Source organism: Ictidomys tridecemlineatus, chromosome 5, assembly GCF_052094955.1.
Source record: "Ictidomys tridecemlineatus isolate mIctTri1 chromosome 5, mIctTri1.hap1, whole genome shotgun sequence".
Classification (NCBI taxonomy): domain Eukaryota; kingdom Metazoa; phylum Chordata; class Mammalia; order Rodentia; family Sciuridae; genus Ictidomys; species Ictidomys tridecemlineatus.
The window spans coordinates 61,588,977-61,608,879 of NC_135481.1; the positions used below are offsets into that span (position 1 = coordinate 61,588,977).

Sequence of the window (19,903 nt, forward strand, 5' to 3'; positions counted from 1 at the left end):
TAGAGGGAAGGGGAGGGAGGGGAGGAGTATGGGGGAAGGAAGGATAATGGAATGCATTAGACATTATTATCCTATATACATATATGACTACAGAGTGGTGTAGTCGTGTATATGATGTATGATTCTACATCATGTACAACCAAAGGAATAAGAAGTTATACTCCATTTATTTATAGTATGTCAAAATGCATTCTACTGTCATGTATAACTAATTAGAATTTAAAAAGTCCCTACCTTTATGGAATTTACATTTTAATGAGGGAACACAAACATAAGAATACAGAAAAAAATGCATAGTATTGGAGATGATCATTTTAGTGGATAAAAATAAACCAGGGAAGGAGTTTAGACAGTCTAGGCAGGAATGAGCATTATAATTTAAAATAGTCCATTCTTCAAGGAAGTTGCATTTGAGCAAAGACATAAAAGAGGAAAGAGAGGAATCTGTGATCACAGAAAACTTTCATATCATGTTTCTTGTAATGGAGCAGAGGCATGGCATGACCTTACATTTTAGTAGGGAAACCAGTTTGGGAGCTATTAAAATAATCCAGAGGAAAAATGGTGGTGACTCAGACAGGAGAAGTAGATTATTGGTAAATTTGAAGGTAGAAGTAACAGATGGAATAAGAGAAAGAATGAAACCAGGTAAAAGATATAGTATTTGACCTGAACAATTGAAAGGATAGAGTTACCATTTACTGAAACAAACAAGAGTGTGTGAAGACTAGGTTTGAGGAAAATCAGGAGTTTTGCTTGGTCATGGCAACTGGGTACCTTTAGATATCTCAGTGGAGATGTTGGATTACAGTCAGTTATACACATCTGGAGTTTAGAGGAAATGTCTGGGCTAGAAGTTTTATTTTTTATAGTCATCAACATATAAATTGAATTAAAATTCATGAACTGATGAGACTACCAAAGTATTTACTGGTATTACTATGTATAATTGTTATTACTACCCCTGATTCTTTTCTTATCTACTTTAAAAGAGGTAGGTAGTTTCTAGTAATTGTCCCCTCTGCTCACTCACAAAAAGCGGGAAGAATCCCACTGATCAGAAACCTGACCTGCACAGAAAGTACCATTAATTGGCATTCCTCAGATTTTTGCCATGATGTGAATTTTCCCAAATACCTCCTTGCTGGAAAGTGTTTGCACTGGAGGTAAGTGTGAAAGGGGAGGTTGTGGGAAATGATGGGGTGAGGGCTTCCTAAACCTTTCTCAGACCTCAGAAGTGGTTGATTCTGAGGAAAAGAGAAGGTTCAGGCTGGTTCTTATTTCCCCGAACCAGTTTATACAGCCCTAAATTGACCTGCTTTCCTTAAACTGGGAATCAGAAATCCCTTTTCTCTTCTGTTTTTCTGCTGCAGAAATTCCCAACATTCCCATTTTGTGGGCTCCAGAAAGGGGTAAGCGAAGACTTCAATCCCAGCCAATCATTTCCAGATTAATAATTTTTAGTGTTTTGGTTTCTTTTATCATCATTAAAAAAATATTGCTTGGACACATTTTTCCCATCCGTTTAATTTCCTTGTGGATTGTTATGTATCTATGTTCTAGGGTTATTCTATATCCCTGAGCAATAGAGTTCAGATCCATCTGCTATTTCCATTTGTGTGCTGTTCTCTTGTGGATTCTCATATGCAGTTTATAGATTACTGTTTTCTAAATGGAATACACCCAATTCAGAGACTGTTTCACTCTTAATCTCAACTTTTCCTGACTGGTGTTTTGTTCCCCTGCTGACAGCTTGTCTCTGCCCTACCCCAAATGCTTCTGATGATCTGCCATTGCTTCTCTACTGTTCTGTCTTCCTGCTTGATTGCCTTTGGATTTTGTCCCCTTTTTGCCTCCACTTCACTCATCTGCTGAACAAGTTGCATTCTCTACTCACTGATTCTTTGTCTATCAGCAAAAGCCAGAGTGCTGCCATATCCATCTGCTATTTTAGCATTTTAGATTGCCCAGCATTGTCTATCTGCTCTCCTACTATCCTCCTATACTGTGGCCTACCAAATGCTCTGCCATCTGCCTGCCTGATCTTGCCCTGTCAAATCTATGCCTGTAATATTGTAAGTAGGTGCAGATTGTTTAGCACTTTGCTGTCTATTTCCACTTGCCTTGTGCCACTGAGTTGGACTGCTGACTGAGTTTGCTTGACAATGGCCTTCTTTGTCTATTTGCTGCCCATGGCTGCCACATTAATTTACTTAAGACATTGCATTATCTCCTATGAACTTGGCAACTTGCTGATTGGCTCATATTGCCTCCTTTATAATTCCCTGCATCTAGTAAATCACTGGCATTGTTCCTTTGTTGTCTTGTCACTTTAATCAGATTTTATCTCCAAGAAAAATTCTGCCTACATATTGTCCAGATATATCTTTGAAATAGGAAAATACTTTGCTATTTAATACCCCAGTCCAGTTAACTCCTAAACTGACTTTTTAAATTCAGTACCACCTGTCCTTTCTGCTTTTTTTTTAAACACAACTTCACACTCTTCTCTTTATTTAGTAACTTTTTTTAAATCTAAATCATTTATCACCCTTGCTTCAGTTATATTTTTGCATCACATGTTATGTTAATTTATTCCTTATGTATGGGATCTTTCACTTATTTTCCATATTCTAAATTTATTTCTTAATTTGTTTTTCCCAACTTTTCAGGGATTCATGAGAACAGATTACTCTGATAATTTTTATTCTTTTTAGTACAATCATGAGAATTTTTTGAAACTTTACTTACAAGTATCATCTCTAAAAATAATAAATGTAATTATCTTTTGCTTCTTTGTAGTTCAGATTAAAGTCACTTTCAGTTCTGATCCATTTTTTTTCCTTTGAGAATATCATTTCTTAGCCTCCCCATAGCTTACATAATATTATTTTTTGGAGATCCTTTTGATGTATTTATTTCGCTCCTTTTAAACTGTCTTTTTGTGTGTGGGGGGGTAGACTTTTGAAATTGATATTTTCTCATTATTTACATAATACTTAGCATCTAAAGATAAGTTGCAATATAAAATTTTCTGGACTGTAAAGCTTGTAGTCTTACAAATAAATGAGAGGCAGAGAATTTGGGGGAATTAAATTTGCAAGAGTCTGAGATATAAAGTGAGGTGTGTATATGTGCATGCATATAATGTGTATATAAATTTGAGATGTTCTATGTGTATATCCACAACATTTTTGTGCTTAAAAATGTGAAAAATGCCGAGTAACCATATTAAATTTTATTTTGTTTTTATAAAAACAAATAGGAAAAGGAAAAAAGTCTAATAAGAATGATAAATTTAGGGAATATGAAAGCAAGTATAGAGAGGATTTTTTTAAATAATTTTACTTTAATGGAGATAAAAGCCACTTTATATAAGTCAAGAGATTCATTGACTAGCTTTAAAAAATCATTTTGTTAATATTTGTTATATAAAGAATATATGACAAAACTATTTTAAGTTTACAATTCAGTGGTATTAGTACATTCAGTGGCATTAGTACACTTTGTACAGCCATCACCACTGCTTTCAGAACTTTTTCATCATTCCCAACTGAAATTTCATATGCATTAAACAAAAACTCCCATTTACTTTCTTCCCCAACTCCTGGTAAACCCTTTTACTTTCTCAGTGAATTTGCTTATTCTAGGTACTTCATATAAATGGAAACATAATTTTTCTCCTTCTGTATCTGTCTTATGTCACTTAATCTTTTCAAGGTTCCTTCCTATTCAAACATGTACCAGAATTTACTTCCTTTTAAAGACTGACTAACATTCCATTGATGTATATATTACAATTTGTTTATCAGTTCATCTGTTGGGGACACAGATTGTTTCCACCTTCTGGCTATTATCAATAATGCTGCTATGAATATTTGGTGTGCAAGTATGATTTTCTTTCAGTTCTTTTAGTTATGTGAGTAGGAGTGAATTTGGTAGCTTTTAATACTTTTGTCTGTTTTGGAGGAAATTAAAATTAATAGCAGAGAGATCAAGAAAACTACATAATTAACATGAAGCATGGATAAGTCCAAGATACTGTATTAGGAAGGGAAGAAATTATATACTTTTAGGAAGACTAAAAGGGCCAAATGGTATGATTTTGAAGACCCTATATTTTAAGAATAAAAGGAAAAATTAAGTTAAATTAACATAGATGTTAGATGCTGGAAAGTTAGCATAAGTTATTCTGATGAAGGTTCAGTTTGTTGGTTCTTCCTTATGCCAACTTTAGAATAGAATGATACCATGTCTTGGAAATAGAATAATGTGGATTTTTATAGAGAAGATGTACACATTTGAAATGCAGTATTTTAAATGACTAAGATGAGGAAACCTAGCTGTTTAGAAGAACCATCAGTGGGAATAGGAATTCATTTTTAATTCAATGGTCCTTCATCCTAGATACCTACCAATTAATATAGAGACTTTTCTTACCAAAAAAACAAAAAACTCATAGGCCCTACTCCCAGAATACTGATCCAATAAGTTGGGGATATGATTTAAAGTGGGAGGGTTGGGGGAGAACAGATTCACAATGTGAGTTAAATTGAACTTTATATAATATTTTGTATACCTTACAGGAATTAAAAAAGTTACAAAGAATTGGCCTTTGTCTTCAAGAAGCTTAAAAGTGGAGTGATTAAAAGTAATGGATGTATGTTTGCACTCATTAATTCAACAATTTTTATCTACTTCACTTACCCTTTCTCAATTGAGGTTCCTCGTCTAAACATAAAACTGAATAACATCTTTTCAGTTCTCCCATGTGTGATACATAAACTAGTATCATTCTATATGCATGGGAGATAAGTTAATTCAGTACATACAATAATTGTTTCATAATTTGGTAAGAAACACTGCTCTGTATGTATTTTGCCAATTGTATGTGACCCAGTTATAAGACCTTGCTCTCAAGGAGCTTACATTCCAGGACAGGAAAAATGATATTTTAAAAAAAATTAATTTCTAGTGCCATCCACAAAATTTTGTTCTTTTCTTCTAATTCTTTGAGGTAAATGTTCAGAGTGGCTGCATATAAGGAAATTGTTTATCTCTTCAATATCACATTGAAGAATAAGAATGTCTTCTTATTAAAATCTCATCAAGCCAGGTTCAGTGGTGCCTTCCTGTAATCCCATCAGTTCAGGAGGCTGAGGCAGTAGGATTACAAGTTCAAAGCCAGCCTCAGCAACTTAGTAAAGCTCTAAGCAACTTAGTAAAACCCTGTCTCAAAATAAAATATAAAAAAGGGCTCGGGGTGTGGCTCAGTGGTTGAGTTCCCTTGAGTTCAGTCTCTGGTACCACAAAAAAAAAAAAAAAAAAACCTTCATCACAGCTTATAGATAGTGACAATAATTTAAATGCCAGTAGAAGTCTTTGATTTTATTGTCTAGTACCTTTAGTGACAAATTAGAGATTTCATTGGTAGTTTTTAATAAACATAATTAGCTAAAACCAGACATGTTATTTGTACAGTAAAAGAGTAGATAAAGATTAGAGATAAATAGATAACTAGAATGCATGAGCTTGTTCTTAAATATAATTGCAAACACAGTGAGGAATTTTTTTGCCCTAAATTGCATCGGCTCTTGTACCAGTCAATATTGACAGTGTTCAGGGATTTAATTTATCCTATCAATTGATACTTGCTCGAATTCCTGGTGTCAGAAGGTTCAGAAATATGTATTGGCTTTTATTATATACTTGATGAACTAATCACCTTAATTTGGAATTTATTTGTTCTCTCTGTGTCAGTGTGGGCTCAAACTTGAGGTCTGTCTGTTTTTGTTCCTATTCCTGACTACTTCAGGCTGATTCCTTTAAAGCTTCATTTATGATAAACTTTAATAAGCTGTTTTTCTTCCCTCTCCTGACTGTCCTAGTAAAGTTGTTGATTTTAATGAGACAGCTTTGGGAAGATCAAAGTTCTCATGTCAAGAGAAAAACACTAAAATAGAAATTACATCCAGATTTAGTTTGTTTTCTTAACAATAATGAAAAACTTCAAAAGATTGTTCTTCACTTGTGTTCATTCTGGAAAGCATTCTAAAGTTAAAAAAAAAACCCTTATGCAGATATTTTAAAGACCTAGGATAAAGGAAAACATAAGTAATATTATCTTATTAATACTAAGTATGCTTTTTTCCTGTGATCTCTGAGCTCCTATTTTTATTTCAAGGAAATCTAAACTGAAAGTACAGTGCTTTCTTTGTGTGACGTTAACCCAAGAAGGTAATATTTCTATCTCACTTTTTATTAGTCTTCAAGTCTTTTTATATTTACTAACAAAAATCCTCTAAATTTCCTTGCAATCAGGCAGTTCTTTGTAGGCAAAAACTCTCAAACAGATCATCATCTAACTTTTCATTTTTTCTCCCAAATAAATGATAGTTGAACATGTGAAAGATGTATTTTCCTTACATGAACATTTTTTGAAAGTAGTTTTATTCTTTGTTTTTGAATATAGTAACAATAACAGGCACTAATAACCATTCTCTATATCCCGTGATCTCTTTCCCCATTTCCTCCTATAATCAAATATTTCAATGTTGCTATGAAAAAATTGTGTCATATGATATCATTGAAAGAAAACAAATTGCTGGGCTGGGGTTATGGCTCAGTGGTAGAGTGCTCGCCTGGCACATGCGAGGCCCTTCGTTCGCTCCTCAGCACCACATAAATAAATAAAGTTTTTGTGTCCAACTTCAACTACAAAAGGTAATTTTTAAAAATAATAAAAGAAAATAAATTGCTTCAAAGGAATAAACTATTTGATACAAATCTTCTTTATTCAAATTTAGCAATTTTTAATTTCATGAACATTGGAATCAATGCCTGAAAACTTCACTACTTAGGTACTTAGATGTTTATAAAATAGAAGCCAATGTCAAAATTTTTATACTTGTCTTAGAGTGCTTTTTAGGTTTCTTGTAATATTTAGTACTTATGAGGAAACTGAGAATATTTTTTGTTCATATCAGCAACATAAAAATGCTTAGATTTGATTCCTCGTGTTCAGGAATCAGACTTTCTTTGGTTTATTTATGGACATAATACAATAGTTCATGTATATACACTTTATATTCAGAGGTAATAATCCTCTTATAGAGACTTAAGACAGTGAATATCCTAAAAGAAAAGTTATTTTTTTTCCTTGTTCACTGACTTTGATCAAAATTAAGATAGATTTCATGAGAGTCGTAAAAGGCAAAGCTTCCTTAAATATCCTACTTGTCACCAGGCATAGGGGTACACACCTGTAATCCCAGAAGCTGGGAAGGCTGTGGCAGGAGGATGGTGAGTTCAAAGCCAGCCTCAGCGATTTAGCAAGGCCCTAAGCAACTCAGTGAGAACTATTCTCTAAATAAAATACAAAAACAGGCTGGGGATGTGGCTTAGTGGTTAAGTGCCCCTGGGTTCAATCCCCGGTACCAAAAAAAAATTTTTTTTTTAAATCCTATTTCTTATACAGGTTAGTAATTCATTACAAAGTAAAACTGAATGCCACCTTTAGGAAGGTATTCTTTTATCACCAAGAAAATATGTTTTCTAGTTTCCATATTTCCCAACAAATATATGAAAAATTTTTCAACATCTCTAACAGTTAGAAAAATACAAAATAAAACTACACTAAGATTTCACCTCACTCCAGTGAGAATGGCAATTATCAAGAATTCAAGTAACGACAAATGTTGATGAGGATATAGAGGAAGAGGTACTCTCATACATTGCTTGTGGGACTGCAAATTAGTGTAACTACTCTGGAAAGCAGTATGGAGATTCCTCAGAAAACTTGGAATGGAACCACCATTTGACCCAGTTATCCCACTCTTCAGCATATACCCAAAGAACTTAAAATCAGCATACTACAGTGATGCAGCCACTTCAATGTTTATAGCAGCTCAATTCACAATAGCTAACTCTGGAACCAACCTAGATGCCCTTCAACAAATAAATGGATAAAGAAAATGTGGTATATGTACACGATGAAATATTACTCAGGCATAAAGAGAAAGGAAATTGCATTTTGAGTAAAATGATGGAACTTCATGCTAAGTGAAATAAGCCAAACCCAAAACACCAAAGGCCAAATGTTCTTTCTGATATGTGGGTGCTAACTCACAATTGGGGGCAGGAGACTAGGGAAGAATGGAATTGCTTTCGATTAGACAAAAGGGGAATGAAGGGAAGGGAGAGGTAATGGGAATAAGAAAGACAGTAGAATCAGACATTACTTTCCTATGTTTATATATGGATATACTGAATATATGACCAACGTAATTCCACATCATGTACACCCAGAAGAAAAGGAAGTTGTACTCCATGTATGTATAATATGTCAAACTACATTCTACTGTCATATATAACTAAAAAGAACAATATATATATATATATATATATATATATATATACACACACACACACACACACACACACATACACATACATAGGCATTTCATAAAAGCATAAGTTGGTAATCTTTTTGAATATATATTAAAAAATCTAATTTTTACCTAAAATTACATAGTTATTTAGGAGGAGGAAAAGAAGACGTTTTTCCTATTATCTTTTTAATAAATTTTTAAAATAACTATACTGTTTTTCTGATTATAAAAGTAATATATGCTTCTTGCAAACAATAATTTAGAAAATATGAAAAACTAAAATGAAGTAAATAAAAACCATCCTTTATCCCAGTCCACAATTATACCTAGAACTAGTTGGTTAATTTGCACAATTGGGAATATATCATATATACAGTTTCATGTCTTAAGAGTCTTGATAATATCCTAATTGTTATAATAGCTGTATTATACACTTACTCTATGGCAAGCATTATGATAAGCACTGTATGTAATATTTTATTTAACCTGAAAAACAAGTACCCAAGGACTGTGGCTCATACCTGTAATCCCAGCAACTCAGGAGGTGAGTCAGGATAGCAAGTTTGAGTTGGCAATTTAGCAAGACTCTATCTCAAAATAAAAATTAAAAGGGGTTGGAGGTGTAATTCAGTAGTAGATCCCCAGTACCACAAAATGGAAAGTTAGTTTTTGAAAATTAGATGATTAAATATGTTGGCCTAGATCATGAAACTAGCATGTTAAAATACTAGAATTTGTATAAGGTAGTCATAACTCCAGAGCCTTTGCTTTAACCTATCTCCTTTTCTCATAATGTAAGCTCTTCTCTATTTAATAGCTCTTCTTAAAAAAATGGGATTTTCAGTCACTGCAGAATAGAAACAACGTCTGAATAATTTAATTTTTCTGCCATTAAACATTTAGATTCTTTCCTATTTCCTATCACAAGCATTCTCTGTATATAAATTGTCATATAAACTTCTGATGATCACTTTAGAAATATTTCCCTAAAACAGAATAACTGACTCAAAATTGTGAGGTCTTATAATGCATGTTGCCAGATTGCCTTCTTAGAATATATGTACAAATTCATATATGTTTATGAGATTGCATGTCCTTTAACATTTTTAATCTTGAAATTTGATAGGCAAAAATATTATGTTTTTTAGCATATTGTAGAAATGAAAACTTTTCTTATAATTGTCAAGTTTGATTTCTTCTTTTAAAATGCTTGTTTATTTTGTACAGTATTCTTTTGGCTCAGTGTTTGTTTCTTGTTTTGGTTTTTTGTTTGTTTGTTTGTTTTTACCGAGTCATAAATGTATATAACATAATTGGCTCCATTTTTAATCCCCAGTACTACCCACTTCTGTCCCCTCTTCTCTCCCCTAATCCTGTTCCTCTACTGTTTTGGCCTGCCTTGTATTTATATTTTGATTGGCGCATTCTAGTTATACATAAAATTGGATCCATATTCTCTTCTTAAAGACTAATTCTAATTATGAGGAATAGTCTAAGAAATTGCTTGTCAAGAAATAATTTTGGCTGATTCTGACTTATATCTTTGCTGTATCATTTTGAATCACAAATATAAACCAATTCACTTTCTCTTTTCTCAGACTTCATTAACAAAGAAGTACTCAATTATTTTATCATTCACAGTATGACAACTCAAAGATATATTCTGAACCTAAGGCATGAAGTGAATAAAATACAAATTCTTTTTTTTCTGATAAACTGGATTTGCCCTTTGTGAGTTTTCTCCCTATTACTGATGCATTTGTTTCTTTTGTAGCTATCCTTTTCTTGTAGAAGCTTCACTATTATGTATTTGGCAGAAATTTATTAAATCTCTATAATTTAAAACTAATGGCCTATTCATGTATACAGACCTTGGGAAATAACTTACAATTAGGACATTGAGTATACATGACTACTATTTGCACTCTTTTTTTAATTGCATATATAGAATCTTATTTACATAATTGTTTTACTTGGCAAAATCACTTTTCTATGTGGAAATTCCAAAAAAAAAAAAACCATTGTGTTCTAAGATGTAGTTAATGTGGATTATATTTTACTATCTAGACATTGAAAGCATCTTATAAACATTTTCTAGCATATAGAGCTCAACATTCCCTCTAGTGCTTTTTAGTCATCCTTAACATGCAAACCATTTCAGAACCCAAGTTTGTTATAGGTTAAAAAATTGAAACTTAGCTTGTATATCCCCATAAAAAACATGTATATGTACAAGTGTTCCTCATTCAGAGGCAATTTTGGTCCCCAGGCAACATTTGACAATGCCTGGTGATATTTTTGATTTTGACAGTTTGAGGGATGCTACTAACAATTAATGAATAGAGACCAGAGATGCTGCTAAACATCTATACTACAATGCACAGGACATCCCCTACAACAAAGAATTATCTGGCCCAAAAATGTAGATTACACAGATATTGAGAAACCTTCATTTACATAACATTTTTGAGTACCTATTAACTACCAGACACTGTACTGAAGATTGGGGCCATATGGCTACAGAATTATGATTGAAATATTTCAGAACAAGTATTATTGAAAAGAAAAAAATAGATGAATAAAATATAACAATTAATTCAGTAATGGCATATATGTGACATTTTAGGAACAAAAATGAAGTAAATCTGAGGGTCATAGTTCGAGAGACTTTCAAAGATAAGACACTGAGGCTGTCATTGTTGTTTACCTTTTATTTAAATGCAAAAAATATATATACATAGTATAGGCACTGTTTAATTAACTTAAAACTGAACATACTCATGTAGCTAGCATACAAATCAAGAAACCAGAATATTATCAGCATCTTAGAAAACCCCAATATGCTCTTACAATCACAACCCAAACCTAAAGTGTAATAATCTAGCACTGGCACAACACCTTATTCCCAGCAGCTCAGGAGCCTAAAACAGGAGGATCACAAGTTGGAGGTTGCCTATGCAACTTAACAAGAACCTGTCCAAAATAAAATTTTAAAAACACTGGGAATGTAGTTCAGTATACAGTACTTACTGAGCATTTGCAAAGCCCTGGGTTAAATTCCAGTGCCTCCTCGCAAAAAGAGTAACTACTATTCTTTGACCTTTACCATTATAGATTACTTTTGGTTTTTACTAAACTTTATGTAAATGGAATCATAGTATGTAGCATTTTGTGTCTGATTCTTTTATTCACCACTATTTTTCTAAAATAGACTCATTTTTTCATGTAGTTGTATGTTCATTCCCATTACTGACCAATAGTCCATTGTATGCATATCAATATTTATTAATCTATTCTACTGTAAAAACACAATGGCTATAACAAGTTAGCTAGCAGGTCACTTGGGCTACAGAATGAATTTTGAGAGGGAAATTGCAAGAGAGATCTGGAGAAGTAGGTAGGATAGGTGATATCTTTGTCATATAAAAAACATTTAGTTTTTTTTTTCTTGTAGGAAATGAGATTTTTTTTTGAAAGATGTTAAACAAGGAAAGAATATGTTCAAACTTACATTTTAGAAAAATCTCATTGTCACCAGAATGGAGAATGGGTTGAATGGGTATAAACTGAGTTATAATAACAAACAAGAGGTCATTGGAATGGTTCAGATAAAAGATGTAAGAACCTGTATGAGGGCCATACAGGTGAGGGTATAAAGGGACATTTGACTCTCTGGATAGAATTATAGTACTTTGGGAGTAACTAGGTATGGATGTTTACAGTTGTTACCTTTAAGTGGGGAGAGATAACTTGTCTATTCTAATTTTGTTTTTGTGTTCATCTTTAAAGAAAATAAGTTCAGAAAGTTCTCTGTAGTCACCAGGCAGTGGCATTAGTATGTTGATTACTTTTGGAGATAGTGGTCAAGCTAGTTGTCTGTGACCTGGAGATTGAGAGCAATTAGCTCTTGATAAACAGAGCACTGCCTATAAATGATTTCAAATGTGAAGAATTCTAACAAAAAAGTTAGTGAACTCTGATCTGATAGTAATTATTTCTTTGATGATTTAATAAAATATGTAAATTTTTTAAATTATAAACATTTATATAAGATTTTTAAATGAAGTTATATCTATGTTCAAGAAAAAGTGTGGTACATATAAGTTGAAATTTATGCTTATTCATCATATAATTAGTGCTGTTTACCTTAATTGAATGAAACCTTATAATTTTCATATTGCTTGTTTTTCATTTTACGACCAACTGTATTTAGCCCAAACTTATGTGGATTTGTAAATTTTATAATTTTATTTTTTGAATTAACACATGTATTATAGTCCTTTAAAAATCAAGTAAAGGGGAATCTTTATATAATTTTTTTTGTAAACTTCTGATTTCAGAAACAATATGTATAGCACCAACAACATTCACTTTTTTAAAATTTTTTGGAAAAGACAGGCATTCCTTTGATGACATTACTTATTATTTTTATTTTTTTTAAAAAGAAGGCATAATAAAGTATGCCTATTACTCTTCAGCACATATTCAAAGAACAGAATGCTATAATTGCAGTAGTGTTAGCACCTGTTAGCTTTATATTTGCTTTTAAGTTTTGCATCAGATATCTTATTCTGATTTCACATTATCACCAAACGTAGTTATAAAATCAGCAACTGAAAAGCTTTTAAAAGCATTCTAGCATCCTTATAAGAAGTCAAAAGGATTATTGAGACTTTCCTTACCTTAAAAAAGTAAGAAAGAATTAATATAAATTGTCTAGAGCAAAAATTTAGTCCCTAAATGCAGATATCTGTACAATACAAAGAATATATAACCTACCAGATCTTTGGGGTCTAAATGTTTAGTCACTACAGGAATAGCTACATGTCATTTTGGTACCTTAATACCTTTCATTTATCAGTCTGAAAACTCAAATCTGTTTCTAAGTTCACAGTTCTTTTATCCTGAATCATGGGAAAATGGGAGGAATAATACATTCCTTGTTCTTTCTCTAAACTATTACTATATAGTAATAGGCCTTAATGGAAAATTATACCAACTATAACATGAATCATCTATTTTCCAATGAAAGGACTCAAAATCTGGAGGAGTTAAATATTGAATATTTCCATCTTAATGAAATATTTAATTCACTAAAGTACAAATTACCATATATAAAATGTTATTTAAGATAATTGTATTTTATACAAGGTTTTATTCAAAATCTTAACATACATCATTAACATCAATGTTTTTAATTGTTAGGATAATTTTTAAGCCATCTGCAAGTTTTCCATTACTTATCAACCTTTCGTTTTTATTTAAGAGCTTGAGGTATATGTCCCATACTGTATGATTCATCCATTAAAAGTGTATAATTCAAAGTGTTTTGGTATGTTATTTTTTTAAGATTGTGGTACGAGATATATATATGTATATGTGTATATGATATATATGTATATATACACATATATCAAAAACACTTGCTATTTTAACCATTTTTACATGCACAATTAATTGACATTAATTATATTCACAATAATGTGCAGTCATAACCAGTACCAATTTTAAGAACTTCATCACCTAAGCAGAAAGTCTGTAATTATTATGCAATAACTCCCAATTTCTCCCACATCTAAACCTTGATAACCTCTAGTGAACTTTCTATCTCCATAAATTTGCCTATTATAGATATTTCATAAAAGTGTAATCATTTAATATTTGCCCTTTTGTGGTTTTTTTGCTTTTTTTCATTTAGTGTAATTCTTATTAGTTTACCCATATTGTAATGTATATGAGAATATTATTCCTTTTTATTACGGAATAATATTCCATTGTATGGATATACAACTATTTGTCTATCTGTTCTTCTATTGATGGACATTCAGATTCTTTCCATCTTTTTCCTATTGGGAATAGTGCTTCAATGAACATTGAGATTATTATATAAAATTTTCAAACTTTTGCTTTTAATTCCTTTAGTTATATATCTGGAAGTGCTGGATAATATAGTAATTCTATGTTTTATATTTTAAGGAATCAAACTGTTTAAGCATTGTATAGTTTTAGCTCTTATATATAAGTCCATATTGAGTTAATTTCTGTAGATGGTGTGAGCTAGGGGTTTATATTATTATATACTTAAGAAGACACAGCATTTAAAATTTTTTACCTTGAAAGTATTACTAGAAATTTTATTGTAAACCTCAAGTACCCATTTTCCTGACATTCGAAAACTTGTTATTTTCTTTCATCCTACAATTATATCCTAATATTCACAATGTAATCACATGTCATACTGCTTTCTATTAATCATTCTGACAGGCATTCACTAAAGCCAAACAACACTAATGGAGACATTTTTTAAGCTAATGAGACTTCATCAAATAATGTCATTAGAAAAAAATAAAATAAAAAGACTGCAATATAATATGGAAATCATTGTAAGTGATAAGGCAACTGACACTTCTTTACTGAGAGGTATCTTTGGTTCAAAAAGAGCAATGGAAACATTGTTTTGATTTTGTGCTATGCATATACAATTGGCCTCATCTCTGCTCTACACAAACTCAAACAATTGTTCTACATCAAAATACACCTTAGATGGTTATGCACATGTCAGTGTTACATCCTATAATTATGTATTTAACTTGCTTTATTCAAATTAAAGTGAAAATAAATTTCAGTAGTACCTTGGTTTCCAGCATCTGTCAATTAATAAAGTAGCTATTGCAATGTATTAGGAAATGAAAGGAGAAAGACTGGGAGAGTTGAAAGAAGGAAGTGTGGGGGGGTCATGAGTAATTCAATCAAAACTTCAATGAACAGGTAATTCCTCTCTTACTTCTCTGTTATTTAAGCTATATCATGACACAGGATTAAAAATAAAATCCCAATTTCTTCTATAAAGGTAACAAACCCTTAATTCCAAAATGAAATAAAGATAACAAGGAGACTATAGGCCTAATAACATATGAAGATTATATGTAGAAATAGTAAAATAATATACAAAAACATGAAACAGCAACAAGTTTTTATTTAATACACATCATTCACCAAGTAAGATTTATTTTAAGAATTCAAGGACAGTAATTTTAGTTACCCTCTAATTCCATTTATATCATTATTAGGTAAATCACAAAAATAATACAATCATCTGCATGTAAGCCAAAAAGGTATAAAATTCAGCATAATTTTTCTGGAAAAAACACATAGTGAATTAGAATTTTTTTAAATTGTAAACATGATAAAAATTTTTAATCACAAAAACCAACAAATAGGGCAGAGGCGCCGTGAGCGACCCTCTGTACCCTTGCAAATATGGTGCTGCGAGCATGCAGAGCTTGCTAACTGTGGCCTGCAGCCTGCATGCAGCCCCTGCGCCCTCTGTGCTCTGCCTGCCTAGAGGGTGAGGATGGGGATGGGCGCTGTTCTGAAGCTGTGCATGGGACCTGCTCTGCTCTCCTTCCATAAATTCACAGAGAAATAGGAATGGATAACTACAGAAAATGGTATTGGAACAGTGGGAATCAGCAATTTTGCACAGGAAGCTCTGGGAGATGTTGTTTATTGTAGTCTGCCTGAAGTTGGGACAAAATTGAAAAAACAAGATGAGTTTGGTGCTTTGGAAAATGTGAAAGCTGCCAGTGAACTCTATTCTCCTCTATTAGGAGAAGTAACTGAAATTAATGAGGCACTTGCAAAAAACCCAAGGCTTGTGAACAAATCTTGTTATAAAGATGATTGGCTGATAAAGATGACACTGAGTGACCCTTCAGAACTAGATGACCTAATGAGTGAAGAAGCATATGAGAAATATGTAAAATCTATTGAGGAGTGAAAATGACACCCTAAATAAACTAGTGTGGAATAACTGCAGGAGTTGTCTTAAATTAGTGGTGGATATAAGATTTAAAAACCTACTCTCAACACTGCTACTTGAAGAAGATACCCCTTAACTTCCCAATGACTGCAGATAAAAACAATATGCATCTTTTTTACAATTCCTTATGATTTTTAGAGTAGGTACTAGGCTGATATCAGAATTTATGAAATTATCTGTGGTAAAAACTACTTATAAAAAGTATGTAATTCAAGGATAGTCTTATTATAAGCCTAATATAATATTGTAACTTGTTTACATCCATCCCTGGATCTGGGCCAATATATTTAATGATCTTCCATTGGAAAAAACTGGGCATGGAGAAAAGTGAGTGTTGTACAGTGTCAGAAGAACAGTACTGTCTTAGTTTTATAATGTACTGCATTTACTGGTGTGATTTTTATACACTGAAAGATCAGCATGCAACAAAATAAGAAATAAAATATTCAACTTCATTTAAAAAAACAACAAATATAAAAAAGCTGAAGCAATAGAGGAGATGAATTCTTATTGAAGTTAGAAATAACAGATAGTTACTGTCACCATTATTTAACTGTTCTAGAAAGTTTGTCCATCACAATATATCAATACAAGAGAAGACATTTGAATATTATAAAGAAGAAACCAGACTTATATATAAGATTTCCTATAATAAAACCCAAAAGAATCAATTGAAAAAGGATTTGAATGATTTGGTGGCTATATTTTATTTTATGGCAATTCACATACTGATATTACCTAAATTAGTTGCAGGCCAATAGAAAATACAATAAAGAATTCATTTACAATAGCAAGAAAAAAGAAAGGAAACTTCACAATATCTAAGACTAAGCTTAAGAAATTTACCAGAAATAAATAAATCTTCTAGGTGAACACAAAATATAACTTGAATGATTAGGGCAACATAACATATTCTTAGACACAATTGTTCATTTGAAATTATATGCCTTAAATTATTGATTAATTTAATATAATCCACAATTTTTGGAGGAGAGGAATATACAAAGGCAATTCTAAATGTCCTTTAATAAGAGCAAATTTATAAAAATAGCTAGTGGACTATGGGAGGGTTGGTTTATAGTGAAACAATGAGAGGGCTTCATTCTATTAGATGTGAAAATGGAACAGGCACAGTGATTAAAATATTTCATACATTACAAGAAAATGAATTAGTACATAAATACAACCAAATGATATTTCATTAACATGCCTATGTGTTATATTAGAACTTAACGTTTGTAAATCTGATTTTCAAAAATCACTGGGAGAAAGGAGGATCATTTAATAAAAGGTATTTTAAAAAGTGACTATCCATTCTGGTGGAAATGGTTGATTACATAACAAAAAGTTAAGCTATAGGTGGATTAAATATTTAAATATTAAAAATTATGAGTCTAAGCATATAGAAGGGAAAAAAGTTATAAAAAAACAGCCTCAGCAGTGAACATATATGTGTGTGTGTGTGTGTGTGTGTGTGTGTGTGTGTGTGTATGAATCAATAGAAATAGTCATTTCTATCCGTTCTGACAAGAAAACAGAATTTTTTAATGCCAATAGGGGCAACCAATTTCTTCCTTTTTACTCTCATCCTGTCTTCTGCCCTAACAAAGTCACTTTTCAGTTGCATATAGTCCTCATCTAAAGAACCCAATCCATACCTTGATGCTCCATTTTTCAGGTATAATTTGTTCTGTTCAAGAAATGGACTCTGTTTTCATTTCTCAGTGTCAAGTGTAGTAGACTAGATAGGCCTTCTTTGAATAGTGAACTGCCTTATTTTTATTCTTAAGCATCATAGTCTGGATGTTCTGAAATAGAGATTAAATTCCTGATTCTGAGGTTTCAGATTATTATTATAAAACACACACACACACACTCTTAAAATTATATTTTTTTGAAAAAAACTCAATATAGAATAAAATGTTTCAGCTTAGAGTATATATTAAAAGCTTATATTTTTAAGAAGTGTTTTTTTTTAAGATTCTTTGAATTTCTGGAGTTTTGCCTTCTTTTAGTGGCAAAGTTTAAATGTAATTCTTTTTGAAGTTTTTAAAAATTAGGCTTCTGATTATTTTTAAGTCCTCTGTTATTTCTGTTTGAAATAAATGTAAAAGTGTTTTTCACCTAACAGGTCAAGTTTAGTTAATAAATAATTTTTAGTGTGTATTGCAGAACACTGACAAGTTGACTGGGACATTGCATCTTTGAGTTTCCCTATTTCAACGTGTCTTGTCTTATTTCCATCCTAACAAGGAAAAAAAAATAGGCTACTACTTTTTTTCACTGCTATATTTTTAGTGCATGGTTGTTATAGGAATTTAAAAATTGATATAAACTTGGGTTTGGGGATTTAACTTAGCAGCAGAGTGCTTGCCAAATACATGCAAAGCCCAGAGTATGGTCCTCGCCCTGAAAAAAAATAAACAATATAAACTTATTTGACTTACTGATTTGAACTCCTTACCACAAGTACTTATGGACACTTGTTTGTATATTTTCATCTTTACTCAAGTACATAATTACATTGCTATTTTCCATCGAAATTAAAGTAAAAAGCTACTTTTATTCTTCACAAGATATTTTTAAGCTTCTCACATTCTTTTCCCAGTCTACCTTTTGAGAGGTTTTGTAGTAATGCCCAAGGCTGTATTCTTGGCAATTGTTGTCTCCAAAATTGCTACTACTTCATAAATCTTTTAAATTTTTAAAGTTGTTGCTGACATGGTGCATTCTTCAGGTATCTTCAAATTAACTACATACACTCAGAAACCATACAGTTTCAATTCTGTGGTGCTTATAATAGAACTAATCAGTTTTTATAATTAGTTTGACTCCAGTTCACAACAGAAGTGACTTTAGATATGTGTGTCAGTATAAGTAGTAGTACACAGTATTTGTTGAGCTATATATTAAGAGTGATTCTAAGGTCCTATGTGTTCTAACACATTTAAGCCAAGTACAAATATCCTTCCTATGTCTGAATAGGGTGCTTTACAAACTTAACATATAAAATATTAGATTAACAGATTAAGGTCAGAATTGGTGTCTACAGCTCTGAATTTCCTTCTGGAATTTTCTGTGGATTTACACTGTGGCTCTGGATTAGTAAAGAATTTATTGGTTCTTCTATTTCTTCACTTATAAAAAGAGAAGTAATAAATCACATATCCTCTTATTAGGCAATATAGAAATGTTAACTATTTAAATAAAGAATATCTACTGGTATATTTAAAGAAAGAAACCATAAATAAAAACTTCTAATATCAATATTTTTTATTACTGAATTATGCAGCTAAATAATGATGTTTATGCTTAGCTCCCTAATACAGTGTAAAAGAGAAATAAGTGTTTTAGTGCATTGTAAGTTTATGTGACATATAATGTTATCATACTAGCATTAAGAATGTTGTGAGATTTAGTTAACCAAAAATGCTTTTTTGTGTTAATACTTTTCAACTTATTGGAAGGGTAGCAAATATCATTGCCTTCTTTCTACAAATGGAAATCTGAGAAAAAAAATTCAGGAGACATAAGAATAAAAGCTGATATTCATATAATATATGAATAATGATGGACTATTAGATAATTAAATTACAAATCAGGAACAAAAAATCTGATAACAAAGTGAGAGACTAGTAGAATTAAAATCAGTCTTTCCATGACAAAACCTGCAGAAAGCAAATTATTTAAT

At 31.7% G+C, this 19,903-nt stretch overlaps 1 protein-coding gene and 1 pseudogene across 28 annotated transcripts in view; both read left to right on the plus strand.

The window, feature by feature from the left end:
• The window catches only part of Gphn (gephyrin), a 595,586-nt gene that overhangs the window by 278,631 nt on the left and 297,052 nt on the right, over window positions 1-19,903 (plus strand). For 17 of the 28 annotated variants that reach the window (XM_040276071.2, XM_078050082.1, XM_040276074.2 and 14 more), the window contains exon 5: window positions 1,374-1,412. The exons of the other annotated variants lie outside the window; for them this stretch is intronic. In XM_040276071.2, coding sequence (XP_040132005.1) covers window positions 1,374-1,412 — 39 coding nt within the window. The remainder of the gene's footprint in view (window positions 1-1,373; window positions 1,413-19,903) is intronic. 28 annotated transcript variants of the gene reach the window in all.
• Window positions 15,665-16,203, plus strand: LOC120886823 (glycine cleavage system H protein, mitochondrial pseudogene; annotated as a pseudogene).